A 22,972-nucleotide genomic window follows, 5' to 3' on the forward strand; every position below is an offset into this window, starting at 1 on the left:
ACTTATTTGAGTTATGAGATTGATCACTGCTCGTTATCTTCACCTTTCACACAATACATAAAAAATGTCCCTAGGTAAGCAACGACATTCTGGATCTCTGCGACAAAAAAAGAGAACAGAAAAGATAAAGTACAACAGTCCAGAGGGAGTTGCACAGTACCGTGCAAATAAGTTCGTAAGAAGCAAGATGAAAGAACCAAGGGAAAGTGGATAAGTGATCAGTGCAAAAACATTGAGAAAAGCATGGAGCAAGGAAGTAGCAAGAAAGGTAACGATACTCTCAAGACGCTAACCAAGACCCATTAGAACAAGTCAACAGTAATTGAGGATAACAGCGGAATCCTTCTGACTGACGGCTCCGCAGTGCTGGCCAGGCAGACCGAGTACTATGGGGACATATACACATATACCATACACTCAGACACCAGCGTGCTTGAAAGGGAGACAAGACCACCCAAGGAACCCTCATCGAAGTAGTGTAGACCATCCACAGCCTTCCAGCGGACAAGTCATATTGAGCTGACAAAATTCCAGCAGAGTTTTTCTAACATGGAGGAAATGACCTAGTCACTGTAGTAACATCGCTATGTCAGAAGATCTGGGAGACCAAGCATTGGCCAGAAGAATGGACGAGATTAATTATTACCCCCCTTCCCAAGAAAAGAAATCTTCGACAATGCCAAAACTACAGGACAATCAGCCTCATTAGCCACACCAGTAAGATCATGTTAAGAGTTTATTCCCAACAGACTGAAGAACGAAGCAGAAGAACATCTGGCATAAGAACAAGCGGGATTTCGGGCAGGTCAAAGCACTGTCGAACATATTTTCAACTGTCGCCCTATGATGGAAATCATCTCCCGGTATAACATTAAAAAGAATTATACCACAATTTCATAGACTTCGAAAAAGCCTTCGAGTGTGACACAAAGGACCTTGGCATGTTTTGAGAGGCTTTGGCATCGAGGAAGGACTGATCCAAGCCATCCAACCAATGTACAAATCTGCCAGCAGCGCATTCCTCCTCAACAGTAACATCGGAGAGCATTTTAAGACATTGGTCGGAGTCCGTCAAGGATGCTTATTCTCTCCAGCCCTGTTCAATTTCTTCCTGGAAAACATCATGAGAGAGACACTACATGACTTTGAGTCCGCTATCGCCATCAGTGGGCGAACGATCAACAACCTGTTTCCCCGACATCGACCTAATGGGGGTAGCAACAGTGAAATTGGCTCCACACTCGCTAAGAACTGCCACTCTACCACCGAAATCAAGACTATGCTCGCCATCGCAACATCCAGCATGGGAAAACTCGACAAGATCTGGAGAAGTCTCCCCTACGACAATCGGTCAGGGGAATGAAATGATGAGATGATGATCTTACATTAGGTCTTGGTTATTTTACTGTATATAGATTTACATTCGTTCAGTATTATTTTGATATATATACAGATTTACTGTATACAGCTTTATATTAGTTTCAGGTTGTTTTACTGTATATAGATTTACATTCGTTCAGTATTATTTTGATATATACATATTTACTGTACACAGCTTTATATTAGTTTCAGATTGTTTTACTGTATATAGATTTGAATTAGCACCTGATTATTATCATGCTTTCTTCCAGGGAAGCGATAACGTAATTAAAGTATTATGTAAGCAATTACTTTTTGCAGACCAATCAAATGCAATTAATGATTATGCTGTATTTGATTATAAGTATTATTGTAATTGAAGAGAATATTAAGGAAAATTTGGAATAAAAATGATAGTGACGTAATAAACTAGACTTTAAAGTTGAGTAGAAAATGTTAACAGCATGTTTTTTTCTCAACGTGTTGCTCATATTTAGATAATAAAATAATAATTTACCATTTAAATATTCGATGGTTAGTACTGTAGAAAGACATAGAATATGATTTACATTGACTTTATTGGTGTAATCCATTTTAATATTTAAGTCATATACCGTAATCGATTACTTTTGCTATGTGCAAAATGTTGTAATGAAATCGATCATTAATAAGGTTACTAGCTACTATTTCTTTGAAAATATTATTGACCCCATCTATAGTTCTTGTCTAATCAAGTCCATTTTCATTCAGTTTAAATCTAGTTATGAAGTCCATTTCAAATGGCTAAGTTCTATTCACTGGAATTGATTTCATGGCTTTGGCATGTAGCGAAAATTATACCACAGCAAAAATAAGTATGTATACGGTATTGATTCATATAGTGAATTCAAGACGACCAGGCAATACATTGTTTTCTTCTTGTCTACTCCCTATCTATGGTGTGTTTACCATGTTCCAGTGACGACAAGGAATACAACACACCTCTTAAATGTATTATAGGATTTATGAAATTGATCACTGTTCGTTATCTTCACCTTGCATTACGCATCTCTTTTACGTAGGATGGATCAGTATATTAATTATCTGCTGGCGATTTGAAATTTGTATTGCAATGATTTTATAACGGATGTATCGAACAATACCTTTCACATTCCTACATTTAGTTTCCAACATTCCCATGAAACTTTCAATAACTTCGCTCACTCGGTCTTTCGTGGACTGCTTCACCAGCGAAACGGTTTCTACAAAAAAAATAAATCACTACTGACTAGGTTATTCTACACTTCACTGTATGTTGAAATTGATTATATACATGTAACATGATTGAAATGAACACTTACTTACAATGCGCATTCTTGATCTAGGTTTACTTTCAAAACTACTTAGAATTAAATATTCTAAAGGAATTCTGAATTCTTAATGAATACTTCTTATTTCTTATTCAAGTACATGTATATGGAATACGGAATGAATCTTTATTTGAAAATCGTCATCTCCCTTATCCAAAGCGGATTTAGAATGGAAAATGGTGTTGTTGATTGTGCTAGACAGTCGGAAAGACGGGTGCTGGATAAAATCAGGGGATGCTTACTCTCCCTAGGCACCTGATCCCACCTCTGGTGTGTCCAGGGGTCCGTGTTTGCCCAACTATATATTTTGTATTGCTTATAGGAGTTATGAGATTGATCACTGTTCGTTATCTTCACCTTTCATCAGAAACCTCATTTGACCGTTTGGCTCAAGTAAGGTAATATAATCAGGCCTGAGGATTATAAAATGTAAGCGCTTGCGTTAAATTTTTAACTTTGTGTACTGTTTATTCTATTTCTTTTAATATATATATATATATATATATATATATATATATATATATAGCCAAAAAGAGGGACAAAAATTGTTCGAAGAATACAGGGAAATATTCACACCCGTTTTATTTTAGCCTTCGTTGTCAGTGGGTCAATCCAAGATAGGGAAATATATACAAGCAGAGTCATTTCTTTTTTGACATAACTGTGTTTGGGCGAATTTAAAATGCAGTAAAACCGCTTGCAAGTGTAGAAGGGCGAAAAAAATGAAAACCCGGGGCAAGAACAACCCTGTATATAATATTGATATGAAATATTCATAGAGTAACTTCATTAGAATAAGTCTGGAATATTCATTGGGTAACCTCATTAGAATAAATATGGAATATTCATAGAGTAACCTCATTAAAATAAATGATATTTTATATTTAATCAATGTACACGCATATTAAAGATTTCAACCTGTATCTAGATTCTTACCGGTGGTAACAGTTTTCTGAAACTTTTGATAATCTTCCTTTTCTTTAGTTACAATAGATAATATATCTACATCTAGATTTGCCATAATCCCTAATATGTGCGATATGGCATCCTCCCCCGAGTTCGCTGATCCTGTGCCAAGGGTAGCTGTTAACCCTAATATCTAATAAAGAGAAAATCATCATATAATATAATTAAACCAGTTGTATTTACTAAATGGAGTTTTATAAGCTATTAAGTTAACTAGACTCGTTGATATTCGATTTATATTGTAACATGCTCATGGTGATTTATTCGTGAATGGTACTCATAGCTGACGCCATTCACATCGGCGATTGGCGAATGAAACTTAACTTACTAGAAAATTATGATTCCACGAACCACACAAATTATACAGGGTTAATACTATAGCCCCAATTCAATTTTGAAAAAAAGGATTGTCAAAAAAACACCCAAAAAACCCACATTCATTTGAAATTAATCTAGTTACCTGAGGAATGTTTTTCTTTTCTTCCTTCGCAATGTGATATTGTCGCATTGTCTTATTGAAGATATGTTCTTTGTATGTATGATGACATTCATCGAAAACTAGCAGAGTGAAGCAACTCAGAATATCGGGATCTTTGCCTGACTCTATTGTATTGATGATCAAAGCAGGCGTCATGATGATGATTGGAATATATTTGGCAAATAAATGCATGCTCCGACTGTGCTTGTTCCTCCCAGATAACGTGATTGCGGAATCCTACAATTAAAGTTGTGTTTGTAAATACAAACTTAAACCTATTTTATTCTTACATTAATCCAAAAAATAAAATATTACTACATACGATGAAACTACGAAGGGTACTCTAGTAAGTATATCAGAATGGGTTAAAAGCATAAGAGGAATATCAAAATCCCGTATTAGACATATCAAAACAAAAGTACGTACCATCTATCCTTCTGTGTTTAGAAAACCAGAAGTGATAAAAGAATTAGATGGGTTACATGAGGAATATGTTTTGGTTCCAGTTAACAAAACTTTTAACAAAATTGTCTTTGTTTGTAAGGCTCATTATTACAAATATATATTTCAACGAACTTGGCATTAATTCCAATTCTGGTAATCGTACTTATACTCCAACTGCCTTTTCAAACTATGAAATTCTTCAAAACCATTCTTCAGGTTTAGACACATTTAATATCCCAGTCAATCGGTCGACTGAATATGAGTTACCATACCTATACTGGATTCCTAAACTACATAAAAACCCTTACAAACAAAGATACATTGCTGGATCCAGTAAGTGTTCTGCCAAGCCTCTATCTTTGCTCCTCACGAAAATATGAACAGCTGTGAAGGAGAAACTTCAAACTTACTATACCACTACATATGCCAGAAGTGGTGTTAATCAAATGCGGATTCTAAAAAATTCTAAAGAACTTTTAGTAAACTTGAAATTGCAAAACTTTTCCAAAAACAATAACACCAAAACCTATGATGTCTCAACACTTTATACAACCATTCCTCACGATAAATTAAAGACTACACTTTGACATCATAGACAGTTGCTTCTTCAACAAAAACGAAAAACGGAGATATTCATATCTATTGATCAGTCATCCAAAACATTACTTGGTTAAACACCACTCTGATTCCACGCACAAGTACTCTGAAGTTGGAATAAAAAATATGCTAGAGTTCCTCATTGACAATATGTTCGTGGTCTTTGGTGATCAGATCTTCTAACAGTCTGTTGGAATTCCCATGGACAAGAATTGTGCTCCTTTGTTAGCTGACATCATTCGATCGATTGACTGAGATATTAATCATAAATGTGTCCAAAACTGAAGCATGGTTTTGAAGAAGTTCATCTTTTGAAAGGGCAGTTGGAGTATAAGTACGATTACCAGAAGCGGAATTAATGCCAAGATATTTTAAATACAGTTGTATTAATGAGCCTTACAAACAAAGACAATGTTGTTACAAGATTTGTCAGCTGGTACCAAAACATATTCCTTATGTAACCTATCTAATTCTTTTATCACTTCTGGTTTACTAAACACAGATGGATAGATGGCACGTACTTTTCATTTAATATATCTAATGCGGGATTTTAATACTTCTCTTATGCTTTTAACCCATGCTGACAATGTATCAAGTTCTTCTTTTTCATATTTAGCCCATCGTCTGGCATAATCTTCGACAGAACTCATAATAGAGATGAAATTCTGTCGCCAATTGAAAGATCGAGGTTTTCTGTATTTAGGACCTTTTAGAATAAGTGATTTGAGGTCCTCATTTTAAACTATATCAACATCATAAGTAATGGCATATTCAGCTGGACTATAGTTGAAAGAAGATGAAGAACAAGAACACGTAGGTGGGTTAACTATAAGAAGGTCTATATCTAGGCACTGCAAAGTTTGTTTGTAATTAAAAGTTTGGATGCAATAATAGAAGTATATTTGTAGGAATTACAGGATGTAGACTTAAACTTGAAATAAGTTGGAATACACGACTGAACCCTTTTATGACGAAGAATGTTACTTATGTTGACGGCATCTATTCCTTTGTTTGTAAATTTGAGCTTAAGGAACTGGCGGCAAGATTTGGAAGGCATATCATCTATGATGGTTTAAAGAGCATGTGATTGGCAACATCCATTATCATAGAGTTCAGTCTATATTCAGGTGCTGAAAAATCCAAGTATATTTAGAGTGCATGATGTAGTGGAAAGAGATTAGGTGTTTAGATTTGATTGAACAATTTAAAACATCGAAATGGCTCTAACGCTTACCAAACGATACCTAATCGGTCACCTTTAGACCGAGTTCGATGTTGTTATAGTTCATCAATTGTTATTCCAATTCTTTATCAAAGTCAGTCTATTTTTTTTTTTTTTTTTTTTTACAGCTGTGGCTTCTTGTTTATGATATTGATCACTGTTCGTTATCTCCACCTTTTATAGTTACAATTAATATGGAAACTCCCAATTTATTTTCGGTCCGACTTTGGAAAAATTAAATATCATATTCACTAGAAAATATTCAGTCATACATGTATCAAAGTTAACATTAGAGATGATTTGGTAGACTGAACACTGAAGAGATAGAATTGATATCAGAAAGGACTAAGACAACGTCTTACTTCATAATCAGGTAACAACTTCTTCAGAGCTTTGTAGTGTTGTTCTACGAGGACTGAGTTGTTGGCCAAAATGCCTACTCGTCCTATAATAAATTTCATTACATAATGACAATGCCAATTTATACTTGTTAAAAGTAATATGATAAATAATAATTCATTATATATTCAAATGAATATCTGTCTGTATTTGGTAAATGTTAAGTAAAATGACACTGGTAACATTATAAATCAAAACACAATTTAGATAATTGATTCCTTTAAATTACCTTTAAAAAGAACAGTCAACACGTTTGATGAGTTTCAAACTGCTATAATTCCATTGACCAAAAAATATATATGCTGGATATAAACTGCGTGCAGTTTACCTTCCGGATTTTTCTTTAAGTGATGCTCAATGATGGCAAAGGCTATTCTGGTTTTCCCTGTCCCCGTCTCGGAGCACACGATTGTATTTCGTCCAGACTTCGCAATTTTGGTCAATTCGATTTGAAACAATGTCAGTTTTAGTCCCCTTTCCTCTGTAGCTTCCTTCTCGTCTACAACAGGACATTCTTTTATATCCAATGTGTATATTTCACATTTAAAATGTGATCATATGATTTCTAACTGAGGTATTCTTGTTTCATATCGAATTGTATTTAAAAAAAAATCATTAAGTAGCGTTATATTTTGAATGTATCCTATAAACTGTTTTCTAAATAAAGAATGATTATTGCTGGTGTAATTATTATTCATCGTTAGCTATTATACATTTCATATACCGTGATTCCATATCTTTTTAATCATTATATATGTCCATACATAAGAATTGGAGATTTTCATATGCTTACTCCTCCTAGGCACCTGATCCCACCTCTGGTGAGTCCAGGGTTCCGTGTTTACCCAACTATCTATTTTGTATTGCTTGTAGGAGTTATGAGATTGATCACTGTTCGTTATCTTCACCTTGCATAAATATGGGAAGTTGACGATGGAGAAGCTGAAATCATCCCGTTTGTCATACAGTTGAGTTGTGAGTTTGCCTTAAATGTCTACTTTCAATAAAATATCTAAGTATGAAACAGAAGTGGACGACTCTGTGTTGTCTTTTATTTCGAACTCATAGGGATATATCGAATCAACATATGAATGAAAGTTATTATTGTTAATAGACAAACCGTCGTCGATATATCTAAATGTCGAATTGAAAGCCACAACAAGAGATTTTTTCTTCTCACGTAGAAGTTTTTGAATAAATTCTACTTCATATGAATATAGAAACCGGTCAGCTAAAAAGGAGCACAATTCGTGTCCATGGGTATTCCAACAGACTGTTGGAAGACCTGACCACCAACAACCACGAAGATATTGTCAATGAAGAACTCATATTTTTATTTCAACTTCAGAGTACTTGTGCGTGGAATCAGAGTGGTGTTAAACAAAGTAGGTGTATATGAAACAAAAATAATGCCTGTTATGCGTAAGTACAAGTAGGAAAGTGAACATACCCTTGTACATGAAAAAGCTACGACACACTCCTCTTTGATCGTAGTAAAGTATTAGATCCCTGGGTCAAAACAATGTGAACATCATTAGATGATAAAGTATTGTACACAATTTCAAGGCTATCCGATAAGCCATATAAGAGAAGTGTTCAAAAGCAATTTTACACCCTCCGCCCCTTTAAGATTCACTATAACTTTAAGGATAAGAATTGGATCCCCATGTCCCGACAATATGCACATCTACAGATGGCAATGAAGCATTGTACAAAAAATAAATCATATACATGTAGGAGGAAAAGTGTTCACGAGCTATTTTACACACTCCACTCTTCTTAGATCAACTATAAGTAAAATTATTGGATCCTTCTGTCCCGACAATATGCACATCTGCAAATAGTATTGAAGCATTGTACAAAGTATCAAGTACATCTGATAAGCCATACAGGAAGAGAAGCTTTCACAACAATTTGTGACAGATAGAAGGGCAGAAAGTACAAAAACAGTATGTATCACCCTGGAAGAGGGGCTATATAATTCAATACACACTTTTTTAGGACTATATGTATTGCATATCAACTTTACCGGAAAAAGTATACCTTTTTGGACTCTGAAAAATTTCATTCAAAGAACTCTCCACATAAAGATCTGTAAGTAAAATGTTGAAGCTCATTTGTGACCCCGTCTTGGTCTCGGGGGACATAATATGAACAAACTTCATTCACAAATCAAGAGAGGATGTTTTCCTATTGGTTTGACAAGCTTTGTCCTTGTGGATCCTATGTATTTCCATGTAAACCTTGAACTTTATTGTAGTATAGTTCTATCCCCAAGAGGCATGAAATGAAGAAACTTGAAGAATCTTCACTACATGTTAATTTGACAAATAGTGCCCTGGTTTTGAACCCCTTTTGCTGCACCATCCTGACCTTAAGGCTCATGGTTTGATTAAATTTGAATCTTCATTATATAAAGAACTTTCAAGCAAGTCTTTAAAGCTATATGTACTGTATTACGCAGCATTGTTCGATGTTGGAGCCCCTGGCACTTTCACCTGAGGTCCAGGGGGTGGTCAATGGCATCAAATGTAACTGGAAGGAAGAAATTGTAACGACCAGACCCACTAAATCTCCAGTCAGGTGCTCTACCAACTGAGCTATCTGACCAACAGTGATCGAACCCGGTTGACCGCTACATTCCTCCCACCTTAGATGTCTTCACACTTCAATCCAAGATATTGATTCCCAGACAGGCATTTCCACTTGTCAGTTCCAGGGGCTGGTCTACGGCATCAAATGAAACAGGGAGAAAATGCACCGTTTCAGACCGAAAATTCGAACCCAGGCTCCCTGAATCCCCAGTCAGGTACTCCATCAAATGAGCAAACTGGCCACCGAAGATCGCTACTTTTATCAGTAAAATGAACTATGAAAAATAATTATATCTGACAATTTCGATAAATTATACATGTATTGGTTTTAACGGAGTACTAAAGCAAGGAAAAAGCGAAGATTTTCTAATGCATATTTATGAAGGAATGACGTTTATCTCCCTCATGCATAGCTCTTATCCTTAGACGAATTTGACTCCACTTTCTTTTAGCACGCTGTTTTTGGCTATAATAGCTCTAAAACTTCATTGTTATTTCGGATTTCAAACATTTCGGTTGAGCATCACTGAAGAGATATTATTTGTCGAAATGCGCATCTGGTGCATCAAAATTGGTACCGTATAAGTTTTACATTTATTGTGAATGCACGGAAGAAAAGGAGTTGGTTTATAGTATGTAGTCGTATTAAAATGCTTTTATGTTAAACATGAACTTTAATCTCCTTCCATTGTTCAAAGTGGTTTTCTCTACCCAGTTTCCCGTTTAGCTGTCTTTTATCATAAAATGTGTCCTGCTAACAGCCCACAGGCCGTCCATGCATTCACATCGCCAAGAAATTGTTTACTCTCTAGATCTATATTCAGCTTGCGACGTCACGTGATCGTGATTATTTCAGTATGGGGCGTTCGTTATCTGACTCTGAAAATGCACAATATGCATAAAGTTTAGAAGGGACACTACCTTTCATTAAATTTTCTAGAACTCAAATATGCTTTATGATAGGTTTGGATAAAAATGGCCCGGCTGCTCTAAAAATGAGGATGTGAAAAAAGATTAAAACAAAAACGACGATGGATGACGGACAAATTTTCATCCTGAGATGCTTCACCTCATGTGAGCTACATATGTAACTTCCTGCTTGAAATCTATCCAAACCTGCAAATATATATACCCCCTCCCCAAAGTTTCAAAAGAAGCACATACGATACAAGAGTACATCCAGATTACCGTTTTCTTCATCCGACAAAATCGCAATATCTTCCATCTTAGATGTCAATTCTTCGTCTAATTCCATCTGATTGTCGTCAGTCATTGACATCGAGATTTCTTCACTATCTAAAAATGCACGATGGATAGAACATGATGAGCTTGATACTAGTAATTGATTTATTACTCGTAAATGTCACAAAGATATACGTAGATCAACGCTTAGTGGTTATTGATTGTGATTATCATGTTTCGTGCAAGTCCTCTACATATTTCTATCCCACAAATTGGTTCATAAACAGCACATGAGTAAATGTGAAATATGTAATCGCGCATCGACCGTTTACAGTGACCTTCTCTCGTGTGTCGAGGCTGGTCTGGGATAGAAAGGCGAGTGCTAATTAGCCTTTTTGGCAACGGGGGTTATTTTAGCGTAAAGTAAACCATCAAAAATTTAACAAAACTTTTTAAATAATACGATTGTGTGGAATGCTTAAATTGATTATTTCGAATAGTCTTTGAAACACTTGATCTAATAATATATTCACTTAGACGTTCACAATGACATTGACGTCAGCATGAATGGCCAGCATAAGGCACATACGTGTAATTGCTCGGCTCGTGCACCATATGTCAAAACCCTCATTATTATTTTAGGAGAGTACACGCACACACTATTACATATTCTAAAAGTAGAAGCTGACTGCAAGACATCACTTACTATCGGTCAATTTGTCTACTTCCTCGTCATCATCACTGTCAGCCTTCCTCTTCTTCCCCCTTCCTTTCTGAAGCTCTACTAACAAGAAAACAAATCTCTTCGAGAAAAATAAGTAGAATAGTTAATAAAATGGCTTTTGTAACTTTTCGTTCATTTTACAAACTTTTGACACAATTAATGGTCAAATACATCTTACATGTATGCATTAACTTAAATTACTGCTAATGTAAATGATATATTGAATTTAGGGTTACCTGTAAAAGAAGTTTCATCTATATCTTCGAAGAGACAATGGAGAGAATCCGCATTTGGTAAGCCGTAGAAAGACAGGTGCTCATTTTTCAGGATTAAATTTCTTACGTCATTTGATATTTTTTCTTTCCTTCTAGCATCTGGAGGCTGTACAGCTGGAAACTTGAAACAAATTATCAAGGATCCTTCCGAACATCTTAGAGAGCATGTATATCTTTTCATAGACACCACGAAACTAAAAATAGAAATCAGCATGTCACCCGTGTCCTGTAAAGAACGACTCAATTGATGCGATTCCTGGATAGACTTTTGAAGATTCTCTAAAAATTCATGACATTTTCGCTTTGTTACAGCAATGCCTTCGAGCTTCAAGGTTTCCATCGCTTGCACCGAATCTTCGATCATGCTTTCTCTTTCAATGAAATTTTCTATCCCATTAATGATAACACCTAGATCCCAAAGGTAGGGCTGGGTATACAGGTCTTTGTGCGGAAGTTCTCTCTCTAGGGAACTCTTTAACGACACCTTTTTGAACATCTTATGAAATTCTTCAAAAATAAAACATTGCATATTTAGGAACATTTCAATATTTTTGTATTACATATATTCCATATTCATCGAAATATCCTTTACTTTGTAATGTACTTTTAAGATACACGAAAACATAATCAACACCTACTGTCTCCGCGAGCACACGCATGGACGATGCCCTCTAACACCCCCTCTCTCTCTTCCATATCCTTTATTTTGTTGATATATTGTTGCTCAATTCCACCATCTAAAATTTTCGTCTCAATCTCTTTCAATTTTTTCTCGTACGCAGTATTTTTATTCATAGAGGAAAAATATATGTCCATTCTTTTCCCGATATCTCTTATGGTGCTGAAGTGTGTCTGGAAATCGGCATCTGACATCTGAGTGTCCGATGCATGTCCATATATTTCATTTCGCATTGTTCGTATCCTCTCTATATCGTCACCAATGGTAAAATCGTTTTGATCCGGCATTTCACCCCAGCCGTTTGTCGGTTGTGGAATGGTACTAATATTTCTTATCAGTGTGTAGAGAAGCGAGATGTCCAACTCTGAATAATCGGACGTGGACGCACGTTTTAAGAGATCCTCTTGTGTGGCATTCAGCCTCAGTTTCTTTTTAACTTTATTGGCTTCCATCAGAATGTCGCTCGAAGGAATTTTGTCCTTAAGAATGGCACGAAGCATATCCGTTTCTTCATCTGTTATGGCCATTACAATTCGGGCAAAATTTATACTTGATCCTATAGTCGTCGCCATGCTTTAGAAAATTAGCCTGTAGTTTAAAGGAATCATCGTAATTGTAAAAATCAGATTTCCACTGAATATCAACGTTTTCGCATTACAAGAGAGCATACAAATAATGATCGACCCAAAGAATTTTTTATGTTTTTTTTTGTTGCAACTTTCGTTTTTGTCTGCAGTCATGATATAAATGTTGATATTATTTTAATATTGAAATTCAAAAAGTTACTCTTGATTTAATCCCATTACTTAAATAGTTGTAAAGAAGATGGGTGACTTTATCGAGCCGAGAACCCACAGAAGGGCAAATATCAAAGTTAAAATTGAAACTCCCCAGAAAAAGAAAAATTTGCATTCTAGTTACAGCAATAAATCCATAGTTTCCAAAAATGCTTTTTCAATGTGCCCATTTCAAATGAACATTGAAAAAATCCTATTTAAAATCACCTATACGTGAAAAACGCACACAATAACAGTAAATTTGACTTTTCCAAGTAGATTTTCATATGGAGTGGGCCAAGTCTCCATTGTGAACTGAGTAAAATATGTTAATACATGTTCAGGTGTAAAATGTTTTGTAAATAAAAGTATGGAGAATTGACCCACTCTATGAAAAAAACTTACTTCTTGTGTATAACTTTTGTCGTATAATCAAGAAAATTTCTATGTCCACCGCGGTTGACTTTACATAGCCTGAAATTCGAGTATTCTTCATGAGATGGATAGCCGAGGTGGTATTGAAGAAGTCTCACTGAAGTTTTGGACAGGCCCAGATTGTATATCTGTGGTTCGAATACCAATTTTTCCTACCTATTATTTTTTTCCATGAGTTATTAGATTAAGTCTTCCTATAATTATTTGTCTCTGGCATTTTATGCTAAGTTTATGCAGTCCTAATGACGATCACAAGTAATAGATTCCAACATGGATTTAGTGAATAAATATAAACAAGTATGGGGCCTCCTGTGATGAATGGATGTTGTTTATGTAAACGACAACTTATAAAAAAGTTAAAGAGAACAATTTCAACAATACTTAAGAAGTTACTCGTAGAGATCATGACAAAACCAAATATGCAACCAGTGTAGACTATCTAAAAGGCACAGTGAACTACAGTTCAGTACAAAAACAAAAACAAATCAAGTGTCTGTTTCTGTCCCATTTGTATTTGCTGGGAAATCTAACAGCAAATGTGCGTTCTGTAACTGTAAAACCGGCCTTAGAGTTGTACCAAAAGAGACGAGAACTGATGCCTTTATTATATTCGGTATATTAGTACATGTACCAGTAGGTTGTAAATGCTGTTCAAAAACATTAGTTGGGGGAAAACTGAATCCAAATCAAAGCATTGATACTGCACCATACAGAAAACGCTATTCCACATTTGATTTACACCAGAAAACATGTGAGATTTCTCATTCACATCAGTTAATACGGAGCTCATACTGTTGGATGCTGCGAGCATATATGCAGTGTCATTTGGTACCTTAGGTACTCCAGGCATTAGTGTAATTATGTGTGTGTGTTAAAAACCGCTTAATGTCTGATATACATGATGCTGCCTGTGAAACAAATTCTGATGATGAATTTGATTAAAAATCTTTCGTTGAAGTATGATATATATATTTGTTTTTAATTCTAAATATTTTGGACAGCGTTTTAGTATGGTTCGAGTCCTGGCCGCGCCAGGGCTGACACTGTGTCCTTGGAAAAGGCACTTTACATGAATTTCCTCACTCCACCCAAGTGTAAAAGGGGTACCTGGCTATAGACAGTGAAATATATTGTTAGAATGTTAGTGCTCTAGCGCTTGTAATGGCAGCTTGCACTGTATGCTTCCTAGGAGGCTGAGGAAGTTCTAGATTGATATAAGGTCTGCCGGGGTAATAATGTACATTGTATTGTAAAGCGCTTTGAGCAGCATACGCTGGATTAGGCGCTATATAAAACCAATTATTATTATTATCATTATTACTACTGTATCTATTGTAACTACAGGTACCATCAATGCAGATTTTACACTCCCGATTTGCGACCGGTGCCCAATCATGAAAAAGCTTATTGTTCGCCAAGTTCACCCATCTTCTTTGCAAGGAAAGAAAACAAACCTTGGTTTGATAACGAGTGTAAGCAAGCAAGAAAATTGTTTAAATCAGCTGATAGGAAACAGAAGAAGTTTAGAACAGAGGATTCGAAGATGGATAAGCTTGTTCAGGGAAAGATATACGGGGAAAAAAAACACCTTATGAATGCTATTATTAAGAAACATGACAGGGAAGTACGTCCATTCATTTCCCCCCAGGCAATATTGGAAGATTATTGATACTCATTACTGGTACAAAACGTAGGAATTCAGGTATAGATATTCGTGCTGTTTGACCTTTTTAAGGAATTGAATCAAGGGGAACAACCCGATGATGAACATTTTGTTGCTTTACCTAACAATATTATTCTACTATAGACCATATTTCTGTACTTAAGATGTTAATTGACTACTTTATGTGTAATAGAAAAAAGAAACCTTTTTGTGCTTTCGTTGATTTTGAGAAAGCTTTTGATAGGGTTTGGAGAGATGTCCTGTGGCATAAGATGCTAATGTAAAACTTATACGGTACCAATTTTGATTCACCAGATGCGCATTTCGACAAATAATGTCTCTTCAGTGATGCTCAACCGAAATGTTTGAAATCCGAAATAACTATGAAGTTTTAGAGCTAAATATAGCCAAATGAATAACATTACAGGTAAAATGTACACCTTAATCCATAATATCTATCAAGGTTTAGATAATTTAAGTAATGATGTTAGGGATACACTGGGCATTTACTTCAGACTTTTTATTCTGTTATACGCGGATGATACAGTGTTGATTTCGGGGACTCATGATGGATTACAAACAGTTTTAAATATTTTTAGTAGGTATTGTAACATATGGAAACTAAAGGTAAATGCTGAAAAGACAAAAAGTAGTTGTATTTTCAAAAGGAAGGCTATTAAATTATAATTTCAAATATGATTCCCATGATGTAGAGGTAGTTGATGGATTTTTGTATCTAGGTGTAATTTTTTTTTTTATAGAAACGGCGGTTTTGTAAGCATTATTAATTAAGAGAAATGCACAGAACGGATTAAAGGCTGTTTATGAGATTTTAAAGAAGTAAAGATTGCATAAACTATCGGTAAGCTGTCAGAACGGTCTTTATTGTAGCATTGTAAAGCCGATTTTATTGTATGGGTGTGAAGTTTGTGGTACTGGTAATTATGAATGTTTAGAAAGGGTTCATTTAAAGTTTTGCAAATTATTACTGTCTTTGAAACGTTCCACACCAAGTTATATGATATATGGTGAAATGGGAGCGTATCCACTTTATGTTGATGTACAATCAAGGATCCTCAATTATTGGTGCAAGATTGCTTTTTCTGGAGATGATAAATTTTCAAATATTATGTACGCATTTTGTAAATGCAAATTCACACAAGATTCTTGCTTTTCTAAATGGTTGCTTTATGTCAGAAAAATCTAAATAATCCAAGTTTCGGTAATATGTGGGATTCGAACGGAGGTTTTACTTTTGAATGGTTCAAACATGCTATTAAGCAACGAATCTGTGACCAGTTTGCACAAAAATGGTTTTGTAATGCATTTAATTCATTAAAAGGATTTTTCTATCGTATAATAAAAGAAAAATTTTGTTTTGAAAAATACCTTGATATACTTGATCCTTCTGACAGAATAGCTTTGTGTAGATTTTGTACATGTAATAATCGATTACCTATTGAAGTTGGCAGATGGTACGGCATAGAAAGATCCCAAAGAAAATGTACCTTGTGTAATGACAATTGAAATTGGTGATGAATACCATTATTTGTTTAAATGTGGTAGATTTGCTATAATTAGAAATCAATGTATTAAATGGAGAAAAAGGTCGCCACCAAATGTATTAATAACAAAATCTACATATTGTATTTTTAATTCTGACAATAGTATCAAGTTAAGAAAATTAGATAATTCTTAAAAGCTATCCATCATACTCTGTCCCCTCTATAATGGCTTTGTGTATATTACTGCAGTTTGTACATATGTATATACATAATGTATGTCGTGGTTTGTGCTTTTCTTTCTTTTTTGTTTTTTACCACACCCGAACCTATAAAGGATGTGGTGACTATAAATGAAAAGAAGGAACGGAACAAGAATTTCAGTCGAAAATGCATTAAAATGCATCATTTTAAATCAATCTTTTTGAAATTTTCCAGACTGCCCCCCCCGCCCAATTGGAGGGGGTTAACCATGCCTTCCCCCTTCGGACCTTAACCCCCCCCCTCCACAGTAAGGTCTAGATCCGCCACTGCACAATATGTTTCAGAATATGTGTATGAGAGTAATGATATAATCAAAGTACTTAAAGTACTCGTGGGAGTTGAACATTGTGGAAATTCAGTTAGAAAAGATAGTACTGGAAGGGTAGGGGGATAAATGACTGAATATTATCATGATTTTAGATACAAATCAACTGTTGTTGTTTTTCAAAGCATTACAACAGCAAACATGGATAATGGAAGGCCCATGGGCCACAACGCTCCTCGAGTAACTGAAGTCGTGTTGTTGTTTTCTAGAATCTCACCCCTTTATATTCTCATGAAAAATGTGACCACATAGTATGGCCCAAACATTCAAATCAATATGGTTATCAATGCCTTGCAGTTATGAAGAAGTTTTTCCCCTGTATATATACATTCAAGTTTAATCCTAGTTATAGCTAATTCTAAGGATTCATTACTTGAAAAGGTAGTCCAATATGCTAAACTGTCACCTGAGTATACTACAGTCCTGTAGAGGATCAATGGAATGGTAAATAATTGTATAATAACTCAAAATAAATGAAATGTAAACAAATTAAAAATTGTCGGGCATCGGAAATGCACAAGCCGAGTTGCGCAAGGAATGGGCATAGAGGGAACCGGCAGAAAAGTTTTCAAGAATTATCAAGCAGGGAGCAAAATTTTGCGTACATAAATTTCAGCCGACTTAAATCCTTTGTGACCTTGACCTTTAACCCTTGACCAAAATCAATAAGCTTCTTTGTCTCATCAAGGGCGATAATCCATCTAAGTTTAATTGAGATCCTATAATTTGTTAAAAAATTATAGTGCAGAAAAGAAAATTTTCTCCAAATTTCAGTCTATTTATAGCCACAGTGACTTTGACCTTGTGACCCCGGAATCGATAGGCTTCTTGTCTTACTTAATCGATCTAAGTTTGATTGAGATCCTATACTTCGTTCAAGAGCTATGGTGCGGAAAACAAAATTTTCTCCAAATTTCAGTCTATTTATAGCCAGTGACCTTGACCTTTGACCTAGTGACCCCAGAATCGATAGGCTTCCTCATCTTACTGAGGGTGACAATCCATCTAAGTTTGAATGAGATCCTATAATTTGCTCAAGAGCTATGGTGCGGAAATGAAATGTTGATGCGTGCCCGACTGCCCGCCCAAAGGCACTTCATCAGATCATAAGCCGAGTTCGACTTCATCGCAACTCCGCTAAAAATGAAACACTAGTCAAATAATGTTATTTATTACCAAGGTATTTGGGATATTATACTGTGGCTCAAACAGGGGGTGAATGAACCTGACAGTATGGAAAGCATATAGTGGAATCAGACTTGTGATGCTGGAAATCTATAGTGATTAATAAACTATACATGTACAAGATCCATAACTATTTTTTTTTTTCAGTTTGTGAGGGAGAATCCTCATGTCTCTTTCATCTGTAGACAAATAAACAATGTGTTTTGACCAGAGCAATTTCCAATCCTTTTTGCAGCATAAATTCAACATTGTGGCAACTGGGTTAAACTTTGATAGTGAAGTAATACATGGCAGCACCTTATCCCATGCTCTTAAAATTTCTGTTTGACACACACTCATGACATCCACTCAAACATTACAGAGTGCAGCAAAATCCCATTGTAATAGGGGATTCAAAATGGATAACTGGTACAAAATATGGTACATACTATTCAAAAAGGATAATGAATTTGACATATTGATGTCTTGGAAAAGGAAATTCTGACATCAGGGCTCTAAGCGTTTTCAAACATTGTCATTTGATAAAAGTGTTCTACATTTTTAAAAATTTCCATTATTCCTAGTCGAGACATACCATGTATGCGCAAAAAATTCATAAACAAATATCACACTACTCACGTAGAAAATGTGGACCTTATCGTCATCAAGCGCAGCGAAACACGCCATTTCGAGATTATAGTCGACGAAAGCTCGGTAACAGTAATGAATAAGGTACTCTCATTTTGTATCTATTTTGTGACTTTCTTTATTAAAAGGAACAGTTCTCTAATGTGTAACGTGTAATTACTACGTAATTCAATAACTTGAAGCATGAAGCAGTTTCACTTTGCCACCGGATATAAGAAATTTTATTTCGTATTCCGATCCCAATCGAAAGTTGTTGACTGGGAATGACGTGTTTTAATTCAATCTACATGTAACATCAAGCATTTTTTATATCACATTAAAAAACAACAACAACTATATACACATACACAATGTTGTAGAGTTATTTCTTGTAAATTTTCTGAGGTTTAGCACCATATTCGATATTTCGCGCCACGGTGTCAATAGGGCTTGTGTGCAGTTGTCGTTCGTTTCCCTATCAATGTTTATAGGTGACGCTGCGCTACAAACGACAATTTTCAACCTTATATTTTATTTTTCTATGTCTATCAGTATCAATTTGATCGAAATCTTGTATTCAAATTGATTTGAATACAATATCATTGCATTTATTTACATGTCATTTATCAAAATTAGATTAATTCAGAAAAGTTACATGGATTATTTAATGGCGGATGTTTATAAAAGTTTATGTTGATTTACCTAGGAGTAAATCAGCTGACACAGAACCCCCGCTGACGACCACTATACAAATCAATACAAATTACTGCGCAGAAAAGTGCGTGATGACCCAGGGAGATTGAACATAGTTCAACTCCCAAAAATGAAACTTTCGTTTTATTTTCCGAGAACTCGTAAACCTGTGTGCGTAATGACCATGACCTTATCATTTTAATATCATTTAACGCATATTATTGTCAACAGCGATATTGAATCTGGATTTCAAATATTCAACAAAATTAGTGATAAACTCAATTACCACACTTCAATGATTCACATTGCTTATAGTCATCGGATCCATTAACACGATTACATAACACGTACACAACACTGCACAATACAGCAAATAATCTTACCTTCAAACCACTGCAGTCACAGATTGATTTTTCATATTAAACAACGTCAATTTCAGGTGATCAATGCACTGTACCTGGAGGTAATAGATCTTCACTACAAATCATAATCTGTAAAGCGTTTTAAAATTTCAAAATATAAGACGATACAGGAGATCGTCATGCGGTTTAAAGGGTCTACCCGACCCTTCTATCTTTTGCTTTCTGTATGAATAACATTAAACTGTCTTATACACAGGTGGCAGTGTTTTGAGCACTCAAGTTCATATACCAGCAATGACTAACGTCACAATAAAAAATAGTGTCCCGTCTTTACGTCACTTATCCGTATAGAATAAAGAAATAATTATCACATTTTCGTGTATATTGCAGGATAACCTCCATGGTCTCGAAATGTTGTTTTTTAATACAAAAGCCGAGGCGTAACATTTCGAGACCAAGGAGGTAATCATGCAACATACACAAAAACAAGAACTTTATTTGTATTCTACTACGGCTTAGAAGTATACAGCTAATCGTTTGCCTATATAGCTTCGAATTAGGTCACTGATGTCCAAGCAGCTTCCGAAACGGTTTACATTGTTTTCTGCTGACGAAAAAGATGATTTTGAAAAATTATTTCAAGTATTTAGTTTGATGATAACGGATTATATCAACAATTGCTTTGAATACATAGACCAAAGAAAACTCAAAACCACTGGACATAGATATATTGTGAACATAAGTCACAGGCACTTGTTTCATACATGAGTCCCCCCTCCTTAATACTACAGGCACAAGGTACCTAACTAGATTTCGGACACCTCTCGCTTCAAGTCTCATTTTACGATTAGTTCGCTATTCATCCTCATGTTTGTGATATAAGTCGCTTTAATAGACATTGTCCTTGCTGATATATCGTTTTCACCACCTTACACGAAGCCCCATGTCTGTAAACTACTTGTTTATTCATCGATTCCTACCGTTTAATATTTTCAGACGATCGATCTACTACAACAACTTCCGGTCGTAAGATCAAAATATTAGAATGTAATTTGATTGGTTACTAAGTAAACTCACAAACTTGAAGGTAAACGTCATGTCGTTGACAACAACGCAACAGCTGATTTTCGACAAGGCGAAGAATGGCCATTCTATACTGGGTTTGAGGCAGAGCGGTACCGGTAAAAGTCATTTAGTAAAGGAAATTGCTCGAGCATTGATTCACGATTGGGAAACCGTGTTTATAACAGCAACAACTTAGTCATATCTCATTAGCAGATTTAAGGGGAGGGGTGCAGCTTGCCCCCTCCCTAAAGTTTTCAGATTGAAGGTAAACCGTGGTAGAAAAATGTAAACGACAATAGAAGCACTAATCTCTTCCACTCTCCGAGAAATAAATGACAAAATCTTCTGATTCATTGAATTATTTATTTTTATTGGGAGAACTTACATTTTTTCCAAAAACCCTTAAAATTTGCGTCATTTGATTAATTTTACCTTATCAACGCAGATAGAAAATGGTAGGAATGACTACATACATGTTGGGAACATTTTTCAAGCCCTATAAAATCTGTAAAATTCAGGAGCTTCCGGGGGCTTCGCTCCCTGGGCCCCCACCAGGGTTTCGCACTGGACCGCCCACTGGGGGTATCAAGGTGTCCCCAAAACCTCCTGTCTCATGAAATTGCGCCCCCTAACTGTGATTCATGGATCCGCCCCCTGCATCTTACAACATGCATGCAAGGGAGCACATATTTCATTAAGCTACGGTACCTATTATGTTCCGGATCCCCAAAAGGATTAGTATTTGCAGTGAACAAATCAATAATGGCAAAGATTGAAAATTAAGATATTCACATAGCAGAAAAAAAATAGAAATGAAACTTAATTTGTATTAATTATTATTGTATTGAAATTGAATTTGTGTGTGTGTGTGGGGGGGGGGGGGGGGGGGGGGGGGGCTTTTAATCAAGCGATCAGAGATTGAGACCTTTCACAAGCAAAGGAAAGAAAGAGGAGGAAAAAGGATATTAAATTCATATCAATTGAAATATTTAGATATTTATGAATCCTTTACAGGAAATTTCATATAAAAAGGGAATGGACCCCCCCCCCCCCATCCTTCCCGTGACATGCAACAGGCAAGTGTTTAGCACTACCACCACCCAGCTAGAAATTCACATATATACACAGCTTATATAAGCAAAATATATTACAGTTTTTATACAAATCTTAAATGGCTTACCAAAGGGCTAACGGATAACAATCCACAGGCATCAAAATTTTAATCAGTAAATAAATACAAAGAAAAAACCCCAAACTATATACATATATGTTAATATGTTAATATATATATATGTTAATATGTTAATATATATATATATATATATATATATATATATATATATAAATTAATACTCGATTTGAGTCCGATTTTATTATTAAATTCGCCGACACAAACCTATTCTTGGACACGGTTAAGTTCAGAAATGATTTTCCTTCTCATTCGTTGCTTCAAAGGTCTAAACTCCGTCGTAACAATCCAACAACAGACATATCTTATCGATATTTTTAACGTTCCCACCAACAAGGTCTGACTACCATGTCGTGACGTCACAAAACTGAAGTTTAAACGAGAGTTTTTTCTTCCAGCAGAGCTCAATTACTTTTATGTTAGTCCTACATAGCCCCAAAAATTAAATTATTCCATAAAATAATTACTATTTATTTTTCACACGCAGTATATTTTATATCTATAAACACATTCTGTCCGTAGATCTCAAACCGGAAGTTGTTGTAGATGGATTGTCTGAAAATATTAAACGGTAGGAATCGATGAATAAACAAGTAGTTTACAGACATGGGGCTTCGTGTAAGGTGGTGCAAACGATAT

The 22,972-nt window shown here is 35.4% G+C and overlaps 1 protein-coding gene across 4 annotated transcripts in view; it reads right to left on the reverse strand.

Annotated features, from left to right (window-relative positions):
• Window positions 1-20,544, reverse strand: part of LOC125661910 (ATP-dependent RNA helicase DHX58-like) — a 28,092-nt gene extending 7,548 nt beyond the window's left edge. Inside the window, exons 1-11 of one of the 4 annotated variants that reach the window (XM_056152904.1) lie at window positions 20,101-20,524; window positions 13,450-13,518; window positions 12,228-12,856; window positions 11,551-12,096; window positions 11,297-11,371; window positions 10,597-10,704; window positions 7,143-7,313; window positions 6,778-6,860; window positions 4,135-4,389; window positions 3,645-3,807; window positions 2,502-2,600 (exon numbers count right to left, since the gene is read on the reverse strand). In XM_056152904.1, coding sequence (XP_056008879.1) covers window positions 2,502-2,600; window positions 3,645-3,807; window positions 4,135-4,389; window positions 6,778-6,860; window positions 7,143-7,313; window positions 10,597-10,704; window positions 11,297-11,371; window positions 11,551-12,096; window positions 12,228-12,840 — 2,113 coding nt within the window. In that variant the 5' untranslated portion in view covers window positions 12,841-12,856; window positions 13,450-13,518; window positions 20,101-20,524. Of the gene's footprint in view, window positions 1-2,501; window positions 2,601-3,644; window positions 3,808-4,134; window positions 4,390-6,777; window positions 6,861-7,142; window positions 7,314-10,596; window positions 10,705-11,296; window positions 11,375-11,550; window positions 12,097-12,227; window positions 12,857-13,449; window positions 13,519-20,100 lie in introns of all 4 variants that reach the window. The other 3 variants (XM_048894062.2, XM_048894080.2, XM_056152903.1) reach the window with 3 other exon arrangements.
• Window positions 20,545-22,972: the final 2,428 nt, after the last annotated feature.

This window comes from Ostrea edulis, chromosome 1, assembly GCF_947568905.1.
Source record: "Ostrea edulis chromosome 1, xbOstEdul1.1, whole genome shotgun sequence".
NCBI lineage: Eukaryota > Metazoa > Mollusca > Bivalvia > Ostreida > Ostreidae > Ostrea > Ostrea edulis.